The 12,506-nt window shown below is 38.7% G+C and overlaps 1 protein-coding gene across 2 annotated transcripts in view; it reads right to left on the bottom strand.

The window, feature by feature from the left end:
* LOC139480455 (high affinity 3',5'-cyclic-AMP phosphodiesterase 7A-like) overlaps positions 1-12,506 on the bottom strand; it is a 99,607-nt gene that overhangs the window by 46,109 nt on the left and 40,992 nt on the right. For both annotated transcript variants that reach the window (XM_071263532.1, XM_071263533.1), the window contains exon 2: positions 4,470-4,530. In XM_071263532.1, coding sequence (XP_071119633.1) covers positions 4,470-4,530 — 61 coding nt within the window. The remainder of the gene's footprint in view (positions 1-4,469; positions 4,531-12,506) is intronic.

Here is a 12,506-nt window from a genome sequence, read left to right as displayed (position 1 = left end):
TCACAAATCAGTTTCATAAAATAAATACAGAATGAAATCTTGATATCAGTGGTCAGTTTCTCTTGGAATGAGTATAAAGCTGCTTGTCTTCAATGCTGCTCATCATCATCATCATCATCATCATCATCATCACCACCATCAGCATCATCATTTTCTATGTAGAAAACAGACTCTATCATCCTATTTTAGCTACTATCTGCCACTATATTTCAAGCCATTTTTAATGTCAATAATCTCTATAAAACCTATTCAAACCAAATCTGTTACCAGAATGATCCACCAAGGTACTCACCCTATCAAATTTACACAGATCAAACAACTTGGCCTTTTTAATTTGACCAGATCGTAAATCCTTCAAACTTTCCCTTCCAATATCATTATCCCAAGTCAAATGTAAACATGGAAAGAAAAAGACTCATTCGCCAAGAGGCAAGCACATTTCAAAGACGAACATGTAAATGATTCAATACAGAAACTGTATAGTCACCTCATTCAAAGGTTCTTTTAAGGCCCGATCACTACCTCTGCTCAATAATAACAATGTGGCTATCAAAGATCAGGTCGGCCTTACCTACACCTGCCTTAGTGTCAGCTGATACAGTCTCATGCAATCGGTAATCCATCATACTATAAAGTGTCATAAGACACATTCATTCAAGATAGTAATTTAGAGCTACATGATACTAAAATACTGGGTATTTCTTCAAAGAAAGTTCGACTTGAGAAAAATTACCTCCATTAGCAATAAAACTTTGATGTGACTGACTGACATTTAAAAAAAAGAAGTGAAAATGATGTTTGAACTACTAACCACTCGAGCACTGACAACAGATATAACTCATTGTGTATGGATATAATAAGTGTAGGGGCCTTGTCCAATTTCTATTACAGTGAATACAGTTATTGGTGAAACTACCACCTTCCTTGACAAATATCGTGAGATTTGAGCTCACTTAAAACATACAGGTTCCAGCTTGTACTGAAGTCTGCCATTTGGCCACAAGTTTTAGAAGTCCAGAAAAATTTCAATCTTCTAACATCAGCCAATGATAACACATTATTAGTCTGTGACTCCATCAGATCCTGGAACAAGTCCGAAGCAAGTCAACAACACTTCAGGAAAAGACAAGTAAGGGCTAGGAATTGAAATGTTTTGTTATTTTTGCGCAAGACAACTTAATGTGAGGTGAAATGGGGTTTAACGTCAAGTCCAAGATTATTGCACTTATATAGCGACGTGCATGTACGTGTGTGTGTTTGTGTCGCTGCTTGAACTATTCCAGACTGATGCCGATTTATAGTGCTAGCTCACTGAGATACCATGCCCCAGTTTAACATGAATATCCCACTCAGACACAGTATACTGACTCCAAGCCGACCAGTCCTTGTTTTAGCCCCTAAAAGCCGAGCGCCAGACAGGGTAACAACAAGTACCATCTTTTAACGTCTTTTGGTATGACACGGCCAGGGATTGAACCCCTCTTTGGGTGGACGCTCTACCACTAGACCACAGAGGCGGTCAGACAACTTAATGAGATCCAACAATAACATGTCTCAGGATTGTACAAAGGTTTTGTTTGTTTGTCTGTTTACCGCCAAACTCAGCAATAATCCAGCTATATGACGGTGGTCTGTAAATAATCAATTCCAGACCAGACAATCCAGTGATTGATATCATGATCATCGATCCACGCAATTGGGATCGATGACATGCATCAACGAAATCAGCGAGCCTGACCACCTGATCCTGTTAGTTGCCTCTTACGACAAGCATAGTCCCTCTTTATGGCAAGCCTGAGTTGCTGAAGACCTATTCTACCCTGGATCTTCATGGGTCACAAATATTCAAGCCATATTGCAGCAGTTTATCAAAAATGGACTCTGAACAGGATGATCTAGTGATTGATATCATGAGCTTCGATCCACACAATTGGAATTAAATGACATGTAATTAAGCAAGTCACTGAGCCTGACCACTCGATCCATTAAGTCATCTCTTACAGCCAGAATAGGCTGCTTGTGAGCAATTCTACCCTGGCAACCCAATGGGAAACCAATCATGTACAATATCATCCTTTAGTTTTGAATTTGAAAACAAGATATTTGTTCCCTAGTGGTAGTCATAACATGCTTATATAACTACAGACTAAAACTTTAAACAATAAACAGGTTAAAAAAAACCAGTAGTTTATCTGTAAACATGATGACAGTGTCAACATATGAATCTTCTTTGCAGAGTTAGATCAATATATTCTGACGTCAGTCTCTCTGATAATTCCTTACACTTCAAATGCAAAGACTATAATGGCATTTCTGACAGCAAAGGGAGTGGTTCGTTTTAGACCTGTTTACACTTATTTTCGTATTCATAATTATAAACATATTTTCTTTCAGACTTTTACAAAACAGCTACGGAATGACCAGTATGAAGTTTGTTTTATTTGACAGTTAACCCAACACACAATCAGAGACATGTTGCAGCATCATATATTTGTTTGTTTGTTTGTTTGTTTGTTTCTTGTTTAACACTGCACTCAGCAATATTCCACCTATATGACCTCAGTCTGTAAATAATCAGGTCTGGACCAGACAATTTAGTGACTGACATCATGAGCATCGATCCACTCAACTGGGATACGATGACACGCATCAAATCAAGTCAGTGAGCCTGACCACCCGATCCCATTAGTCGCCTCTTACGACAAGCATAGTCACTTTTTACTGCAAGTGTGAGTTGCTGAAGACCTATTCTACCCCGGATATTCATGGGTAACCATCATAGGTAAATAAAAGCTACAATATACTCTCCATAGCCACAAGAAGTCTTTGCTAAAATCAGTCGATTGTATGACTCCAAATGTGTCATGAGTATGTTTATGAACCACTACCAAATAGTGATGATACAAGATGTTCACAAAAGGTACAAATGTGGCACCAATCAAAAACACATGCAAAGGCAAGTCAAGTGAAAAAATATGGGGACACATGGTACAAATAAAACAGGGTCTGTAATTCTGCAATGCATTCATATATGGTTTAATCACAGCTGCCAAAAGAAGCAGCCTATATTTTAAAAATTACCAAAACTACCAATGACAAAGTTCTGATATTGTCCTTCATGATTTGGTAATTTAACAGATGCATACAAACTATGGACGTCAGTTGCTATCGGCTGCAGTAGAGTACAATCTATTTTCAACACGAAGCAAAGTAATCTATAGCTCCTCATAGCCTTGAATTCACTGTATATTGTCTTACATGGTATGTGGTTGAAAATAAATTGGCAAGGTGACTTCTAAGACAAAATGTTGTTTTAACAACATCGTCTAAATCAATAAAAGTTCAGCGTAAATATTGTCAAGAACTAACCTGAAATTGAAGACATTTTTTATCTGTTGCCAGTGTTGGATGATGGGTAATGTTTATAAACTCCGCACATACCCATCTTCATGTGAATGTAATGTTTTATCGCCACTATTATAATAAGCACAATACAACACTATATTCCTTAGGTAGACCTTCATTCATAATACCGCCAATGTTATGAGCACCACAAACAGACACATATACATGATGTGTAACACAGATACACAATGTAACAATCATCACTCTCTAACACCCTCATTATAAAAACAGATAAACCACCTGGAAGAAGGGGCCTAAGGCTCTGGAGAAAGTGTATTTAATTGAAAAATTAGGTATTCTTGTCCCAGTGTACACTTGCATGTAAAATGACTATCATCCGCTCCCTCTCCAGTTTCCTCACAGGATTTGGTTGGTTTGTTGTTTAACGCCGCACTCAGCAATATTCCAACTATATGACGGCGGTCTGTAAATAATCGAGTCTGGACCAGACAATCCAGTGATTGATATCATGAGTATCGATCCATGCAATTGGGATCGATGACATGCATCAACCAAGTCAGCGAGCCTGACCACCCGGACCGGTTAGTTGACTTTTACGTCCTCACAGGAAAACTCGTTGACTTGGTTAATGGAGGTCATCGATCACAATTGCGTGGATCGATGCGCATTATATCAATCACTGGATTGTCTGGTCCAGACTAGATTTTTTACAGACGGCCTTCATATAGCTGGAATATTGCTGAGTGCGGCGTAAAACAACAAACCAATCAAATCCTGTGAGGAAACTGGAGAGGGAGCGGATGATAGTCATTTTAAATCACAGGAAATCAAACCCACAGAAACAAGTATCTACAGTTGAACTACATTGTCGCGAACTTGGAATCACCATGGTCTAAGGGTAATAAGGTCAAGTGTCTGGTCCTCACCAGTTCAAAACAACAGGATTCTACAGTAAATCTTTTGACACCATCTATAAACACACTCATGATGTCAAAACAACTAACTTTGATTTCACAACGTTTTGCCAAAATAATAATGTAACTTTCCATTAGAATGAGAATAAAACCAAAAAAGAAAAAGAAAAGACTAAAATATAAACTTACCAAGTGTCCGAACGTATATTGCATTTTTGTCTGCCTTGTCAAATGAGATTCCACCCCGTCTCTGCAAAGTAAAGAGAAAATGCATTATCATCCTGTCTTGAAACACAAATATATACAGAGTGTATTCAACAATGTAGGTCATAATTCAGTTATTCATCACAAAAAATTCCCATGAACACCCAACAATGTCACAGTAACATAATAACGTACGATTTGCAAAACCAATCATACTGTGCCAGGTCACGGTTAACAAAACTACAATACAACAATATTTACAATGACTTGAAAAGGCAACCATTAAGAAGAACTACACTTACAAGGTAGATGAAGTGACTCAAAATACAAAAATGTTAATGATCACTGCAGCCTATATTTTTGGTATCCTATGGAATCACAAGAAGCTCCGCCACAACACAGGCGGGTTGACTAGGTCACTGCTGTACGCTTTCCTCACAAAGCAAAGATGACGTGACACAGGATATGATGCTTTGTCCAAACCGATTATGAACACAGGGGTGTTACCCGCATGTATTCATTGTACGTACTCAAGCGGTTACAATAAACTCAAGCTATAGGCAGTGATAAGGTGGTCCTTCTCTGGGCCAAAAAACAATATTTGCTTTCTTTTATTCTACTTGTATGTTATTGTAAACAGTACTGTGAGTGAGTGAGTGAGTGAGTGGGTGGGTGGGTGGGTGGGTGGGTGGGTGGGTGAGTGAGTGAGTGAGTGAGTGAGTGGAGCATAAAGTCAAGTGCATTCAGATTAGTGTCTACAAAGTCTGTCACAATACAGTTTTTAAATTTATGTCATGAAAATATTCTCAGCAATGCTGAAAGAGCTGCAGAATTTTCAGCTACCGTATTCCATGAAAAATCGCCCAGCTCTAATAAGCGCCCACGGTGATATTTGCTGATATATTGGCTAGTGAACAAGCCCAATTTGCATCCCTTCCGATTGATCAATGTACACAAGACTTATTCATTCGGTATAATACGCGAACGTGTGTTATATGCACCCTTATTTATGGGCAATTAAAATCTGGAAAATCTGTCGTACATAAACATTTCAGGCTGTCAGCATAAACAACGAAATTTATCTTTCAACTATGTTTTTTTTCTTCAGCAAAATAATATTCTAATAAGAGCCCCCTATTTCTAATTTTGAGAGCGCCCCGGGCGCTTATTACTTGAATACAGTATGTTACATCCATTATTCGACGCATATGACACATGTATGTTGGGCAGTATAACAAACATCAATGGTCAGACACCATGTTATGTCACTTTAAACACTCTTTTAGTTTCACCAGTGTATCGGATCAATGTGGGATGAAAGCCATGTCTTGAAACCCACGAGGATGGGTATGGTGCTGACAAACCAAAGATGATAATCAGGGAGAATCTCGAATCCAAACATGGTTATGGGATGGAGTGAGTGAGTGAGTTTGGTTTTACGCCGCTTATTCCAGCAATATCACGGCGGGGGACACCAGAAATGGGCTACACACATAGACGTGTATGCACTGACACACAAGTAACACCTGCAAGCTGCAGACTGTGCCAGTCTTCTAGCCCCAACTTGGCACTTAGCATCATTTCTTGTACTTAGTGTTAGTGTCATACGGACTAATGTCAACTGATCTTACTGGACCGAACAGAATTTTACTGGACTTGGTCTTCAGATTAGTGGCTAAACTCACAGACTGGGCTGTCATTATAAGTCCCCGATACTACTCCTTGTCACCTCTTATAAGCACAGGAATCTGAATACTCATGCAATGGAATCCACATATATCCATGGGGATTCTGGGTTAGATTAGGTCCCCTGAGCAACGTGCTTGTCGCAAGAGGCCACTTAATGAATCCGGAGGTCAGACGGACTTCGTTGAATGCATGTCAAGGTATGTCAGTTGCATGCATCGATCATGATGTCAATCGTCCAGACTTTATTACGAACAGATCACCGTCTCATTTCTAGTCACCTCTTACAAGCAGTGTGAGGAGCCTGTGAACATTTCTGGTGTAATTCTTTTTTTTTTAACGTCGCACTCGGCAATATTATATATGACGTTGGTCTGTAAATAATCAAATCTGGACCGGACAATCCAGTGATAGACATCATGCGCATCGATCTATGCAATTGGGATACAATGATATGCATCTACCAAGTCAGTGAGCCTGACCACCTGATCCCAATAATCGCGTCCTACAACAAACATGGGTTGCTGAAGATCAATTCTAGCCCGGAATCTGGTGTGAATCCACAAGGGGAGTACCAGTGGCTTGAGAAATCATGGGGATAGTATTGTACAATTTATATTTATACCAAATAATGTATGCTCTTTCAAAAAACATGAATGTTTTGTAACAGTATATGGCCATACGACACGACACCACACGACACCACACTCTTTACATGTAACCACGGTAACAGCACATACAGATTTATTTAATCTTTGGTTAATCCTTACAGCATTAGCTACGGACATAAAAATATACTTGGTTCAACTAATAAATAACTACAAACAGGATTATGACCATTAACAGTACTTAGATTACATATCAATTTTCACAATGAATCTCTCATTTCAGCGCTCCAACTTTTATCATGATCCCCCAAGAGGTCCATCTTTTTTGACAAACTATTTGTATAATCCAATAAAGCACCTGTAGCTCCGATACCCAGTGTGAGGTCAAGGAATCGGGTCAAAGATTATCTGAGTCATGGGCTTGCAACAGTACAGTAGCACTGAGCATTACATAACATGATATTTCTGTCTTAAATACAATAACCGAGGCCAGGTCAAACAGTTTGTTGTTTAACGCTGCATTCAGCAATATTCCAGCTATATGACACCGGTCTGTAAATAATCGAGTCTGGACCAGACAATCCAATGATTGAGCATCGATCTACGCAATGAGGATACAATGATATGCATCAACAAAGTAGACCAGCATCACTTCAGACTTTCCTCCAACATCTAATGCAGCACAGTGTTTAATAAAAAATATCCCTGACTTATATTGTTCTGAATACATTCAGCTTATAATCAGTTCATATCTTAGTGCACTTTACCCTATTATTTTACTTGTGATCATGTGGGTTCGAATCCCGGTTTGCTCTGATTATGTTTCTAGGTTTGTCAGCAACATCCCCGTGCTCGTGGGTTTCACCGAAATGGTAAACGTCTGAGATCTGCATCACTTCGGGCTTTCCTCCCACATTTAGCTGACATGCCGTGATATAACTGTAATACTGTAAAAAGCGGTGTTTAACTCTTTCAACACCAGTCAACCAGAAGTGTTTACTGCTGGGACACCGAGTTCCCAGAGACTCTTGTGTGATAGATGAAGCCAACATTTATCAAAGAAAATATCTGCTTGTAAAATATATTTGCTACTACATGTTATACACCATTTGAAAGGTCTGATCCTATGGTTTATAAATATGAAAGTTATGTTTTTCACATTATTTAAAATAATGCATTTAGAACTTATTTAAGTTTGTTGTAAATAAAAAATGTAAGCTAACACGTTGTTAACGTCCAGATTAGGGACCAAGGAAGCGAAAACTTGACTATTTTCGGCAAATATAAGATTTCATAAAATCCACTTACCTATTTCTGTTTTATTTTCATTGTTTACGTGATTGAAAATCATTTTAAAAAGAATTATAAACAGTATCTATATCATCACCCATTTCCCGATAACAGCGGCTGTCCGCTCAGTAACATGAAGAAATACCCCCGTTTTCGAGGCTTCGTATGAAAAGCACGTTCGTCGAAGAATGGCATGTGACACATCGCTGGAAAGCTTATTCCTTCATCTACATGCTCGTAACATCGCCTGGTTTTTTTCGTAGTTATAACAAGCGATTTCATTGGATTAAAATTGGTTTCTAATGACGCTTTCTTGCTGAAATCTGCAACAAGTTTCGTGATTGGTCTATTTTAAGCACGTGACCTAAGGCAGCCAATCAAATTACAGCTGTGATACCAAGCCCGTGTTTGATAAATTTCACAAGTTGGCGAAAGATTTTTGTTAAATCGTGTTATTCTGAACATTTTAAGCAGGAAATCACGATATATATTAAAAATATGGAACTTCGTGAATGTATCGTGCTAGGTTACGAGCTGTGACAAAGATTTTTCATGCATATATTTTTGCATTAAACATCGTGTCCGAGACGGAGATGTAGATGTAAGTTTGATTACTTTTAGATATATTTTTGTTGATTTCATTTATTACTTTGTATAATATATTTAAAGATTTGTTTAAAACGTCTTTATTTTGCTCTTTGACATGTTCGATGTGGACCCGTTGTCGAAATGTGTGTCCGAGAATTTGATTTTCAATAACATCGCGGGAAATAGTGAATAATTTTTTAATTTATCGATAAAAAATGATAAATTGAAATGAAATACGTATTTCAGACATTGTGAAATGTGATAGATTAAATAAATGAATGATATCACAGGTAGGTCCATAAAAATATATTCTGTTTTGACGTGACTACGGCTTGGCCGGATAACCGGCCTACGGTGTCTGGGGACTCGATGCTTCTTGGCCGGATAACCGGCCTGCGGTGTTGAAAGAGTTAACCCAACTCACTCACTCACTTCTTGTCAATATCTTGTGGCGACTAAATTCTAGACACAAAAATATATAACAGTTGATCTTGGAAGACACGTCTGTTACTAATTGTACTCACAAATAATTCCTCCTGAAGTCAACAATGAACCGAAATACATAAATATTAATGTACAGTCAAGTCCTGTTAATCCGACATTGTTGGTTGCATATGATTATGTCGTATTAACGAGTATGTCTGATAAAAGAAATTAGGTAGTATCAACGTTAGTGATCGAAAATTGGACAACTACACGATAGATAACGATAGGAACACATAATAAAGAAAGGAAAAAGGAACTTTTCATATTGTTGTGTTACATTGTTAGCGGAATATGGTTTCTAATCATGCAACCTCTGAAGTTTAACACATTCAAAATACTTTTTAAAGCATAGTCTGGAATGGAAGTCGCCAATTTGAAACTAGTGCTGCAATGCTTAAGAAAGCTGCTTCCTTAGTGGCTAATGTCGACTTCCTGTTAGTAATTTCATTGGTCAGTCAAAGTTCGCGAAAGGTCGTTCTGACGTGACCTGAAAACGGATGTCCTCAGCAGTAGCGAGTAAATTGTATCAGATTTTCATGAGAATTAGGTAATAAAGGCTTGTGATTAATCCTGTTTTGTTTATTTAAGGCAGTAATTGTTTATTGTTAAGCAAGTTTATCTCTGCAGCCGTTGAAATATGCAGCTACTCGCTGACTCGTCTCGCATCAAAACACAGGCTGTGTACTCGCGGACAGATGACCAAGGAGTACGCTGATCACTGTGTCGGATTAACAAGACTGCGAGACCTTTGGATTAACGGGTCTAAATAGCACTGATTTAATCGTTTCCCATCATTTGTGTCGGATGAAGCCGATCGTCGGATTAACGAATGTCGGATTAACGAGACTTGACTGTAATAAGTATTTTACTTTAGTTGATAGTTTATTGGATAAGCAAGGATATACCTATATAATCTTGTAACGTAAATTGCATCATTGTTTGAGTCACAAATAACAAAACTCAAGTACATTTTCCACTATAAATATACAATTCCAAGACTAGTGCTATGACTTGTACATATAATAGTTATTTGATAAAAGATAATTTCAAATGCTTTTGGCTACCTACAATATTGGCTTGACTTCTTGATTTTACCACTGGCTACCTGGACAAAAATACTTGTAGCCATATGGCTACTTGTTAAAAATTTATACTTTGAGACTTGGACTGGACACCAAGTGAACCACCATGCCTCAAGGCCTTCATCATTGGTCCTGAATTTAAAAATAAACAAATAAACCTATCAGTTTCAGGATAAGTAAGGATGTATGGATGAACAACTTCATTGTTACAATTAGGAGCCATGCTCCAGTCTAGGTTCTAACACCGTTATCAAGCCAGTGATTGAGTTTCAGGATGTCTACTCTTACAAGCTAAGTCAGCTTGCTAATCCCAGCACTGCTAAACTGTGCTGAGGAAAAGAGAGTGAGTGAGTGAGTTCGGTTAAACTCCGTTTTTAAAAGTATTCCAGTTATATCGCGGCGTGTCAGCTTAATGTGGGAGGAAAGCCCGAAGTGGTGCAGCTCTCAGACATTTACCACTTCGGTGAAACCCACGAGCACGGGTATGGTGCTGACAAACCTAGAAACATAATCGGGGCGAACCGGGATTCGAACCCACAATCGTAGGTTTCTGGCGTGCCCAAGGGACGCAACTCTGCACAGCGAATCGCGGCGCCTTAGACGAGTGGGCCACCCGTGCCCCGGCTGAGGACAAGTAAAAATCGTAAGATGGTAGTCCTCATGTTGACTAGTACCGTTTGAGGGCTATGATTCTGAACCAGTTCTTGAAACATTAATTTTCTATAAATTGGAACTGAATAAAACTGACAAAATGTAAACATAATATACATTTGTGTCTTGTTTTAGCAGGACTTGGTACAAACTCTGAAGACTAGAGAAATAATGTGTTTCCACTAGTCCTCTGGACATTTGTTTACAAAAATGCTTTAACCATGAGGCTAGTAACCATACCACCGCCTCATCTGTGCTGATGCTAACTGGTAACATGATGGTAATAGGTGAAGAACAATCAGGCACCATGTCAAGTGAGTGAGTGAGTATGGTTTTACGCCGCTTTTAGCAATATTCCAGCAATATCATGCCGGGGGACACCAGAAATGGGCTTCACACATTGTACCCATGTCGGGAAGCGAACCTGGGTCTTCAGCGTGACGAGCAAATGCTTTGACCACTGGGCTACCCGACTGCCCCGCGACATATAAAGACTACACACACTAGAACCATGATAACATTTTGTGTAGCAGTTTCAACAAAACATCATAACCAAGTATGTAAAACGATACTTGAACAACCGTGGGTACCATTAACATAGAAAATATTTTTCAGAAATGAAAAAGTTACTTAAAACAACATTCTTTTAAAATCAATAAAATCTTATCTCCCACAGAAATCTGTTTTTATATAAAAATCCAAAACAAACCATATATAATCAATATTTGAAACAAACTAAGCCAATAAAATATGACATTGTCTATACAACTAAACCAAACAAATTCCTCAGCATCAAAATCATAATTTGTATGTTCGGACGACAACATAAACAAAACATGTATATCAGCCTTCAAAATTCACGCTTGTCCACTAGCCCATGACTACAAAATTGTGCTGATGACAAGTAAAAATCCAATGATGGTAGTCCTCACTGACTAGCAGCATTAGAGGGCTATAATGCAGAACCAGTTCTCAGTGCTTCATTTTTTTCCACAGATTGGAACTGAATAAACATTGTTTTTAAATGTAACCATGGTAAATATTTGTCTGTTGAAGCAGTACCAGCTACAAACTCTGAGGACCAGTGAAATAAGATTTAACCTTCTCCTCTGGACTTGTCCTAAAAAAAGTCAAATTTCTAATGCTGTAAATACAATGATAAACAAAGCCAAAGTACCTACCGCCTCGACCTCTGCTTTGTATCTGGCATACATTCTGCCACTTCCTACTCCAGGGTTAACAATTTAAGGATCCATCACAATGACAGCGGGGTTGAACACCTCCTCGAGTCTACACACATGGTGAACCCTCCCTACAAGTTCATCCCCTCCCTTCACCACAGTGGGGAGGGTATCTACCACCTCTATGAGATTTCACCCTAATGTAATCAAAGTTCCCTCACAAAGGCTCCAGCTCAGGGCAGGTAAGGTCTACCAGTCTCAAAGGTTGAGAGTTAATGACACGAGATCGTAATGCTCTTCAGACACAAAGAGTTAACATGGAGTGATCAACAGCGTTCGGAACCTACAGGGGTGGAAAATGAAAAGTGAAAGACTGGTGTTTCGGTTGTGGAAGCCATACCAAAGCTTGTTGTGACCGAAGCCTCACCAGGCTTTCACAGCTTGTGTGCA

The sequence above is a fragment of the Haliotis cracherodii genome, unplaced genomic scaffold (assembly GCF_022045235.1).
Source record: "Haliotis cracherodii isolate W230 unplaced genomic scaffold, xgHalCrac1.p SCAF_4, whole genome shotgun sequence".
In the NCBI taxonomy this organism is placed as follows: domain Eukaryota; kingdom Metazoa; phylum Mollusca; class Gastropoda; order Lepetellida; family Haliotidae; genus Haliotis; species Haliotis cracherodii.
This window is presented reverse-complemented; position numbering and strand designations above follow the sequence as displayed.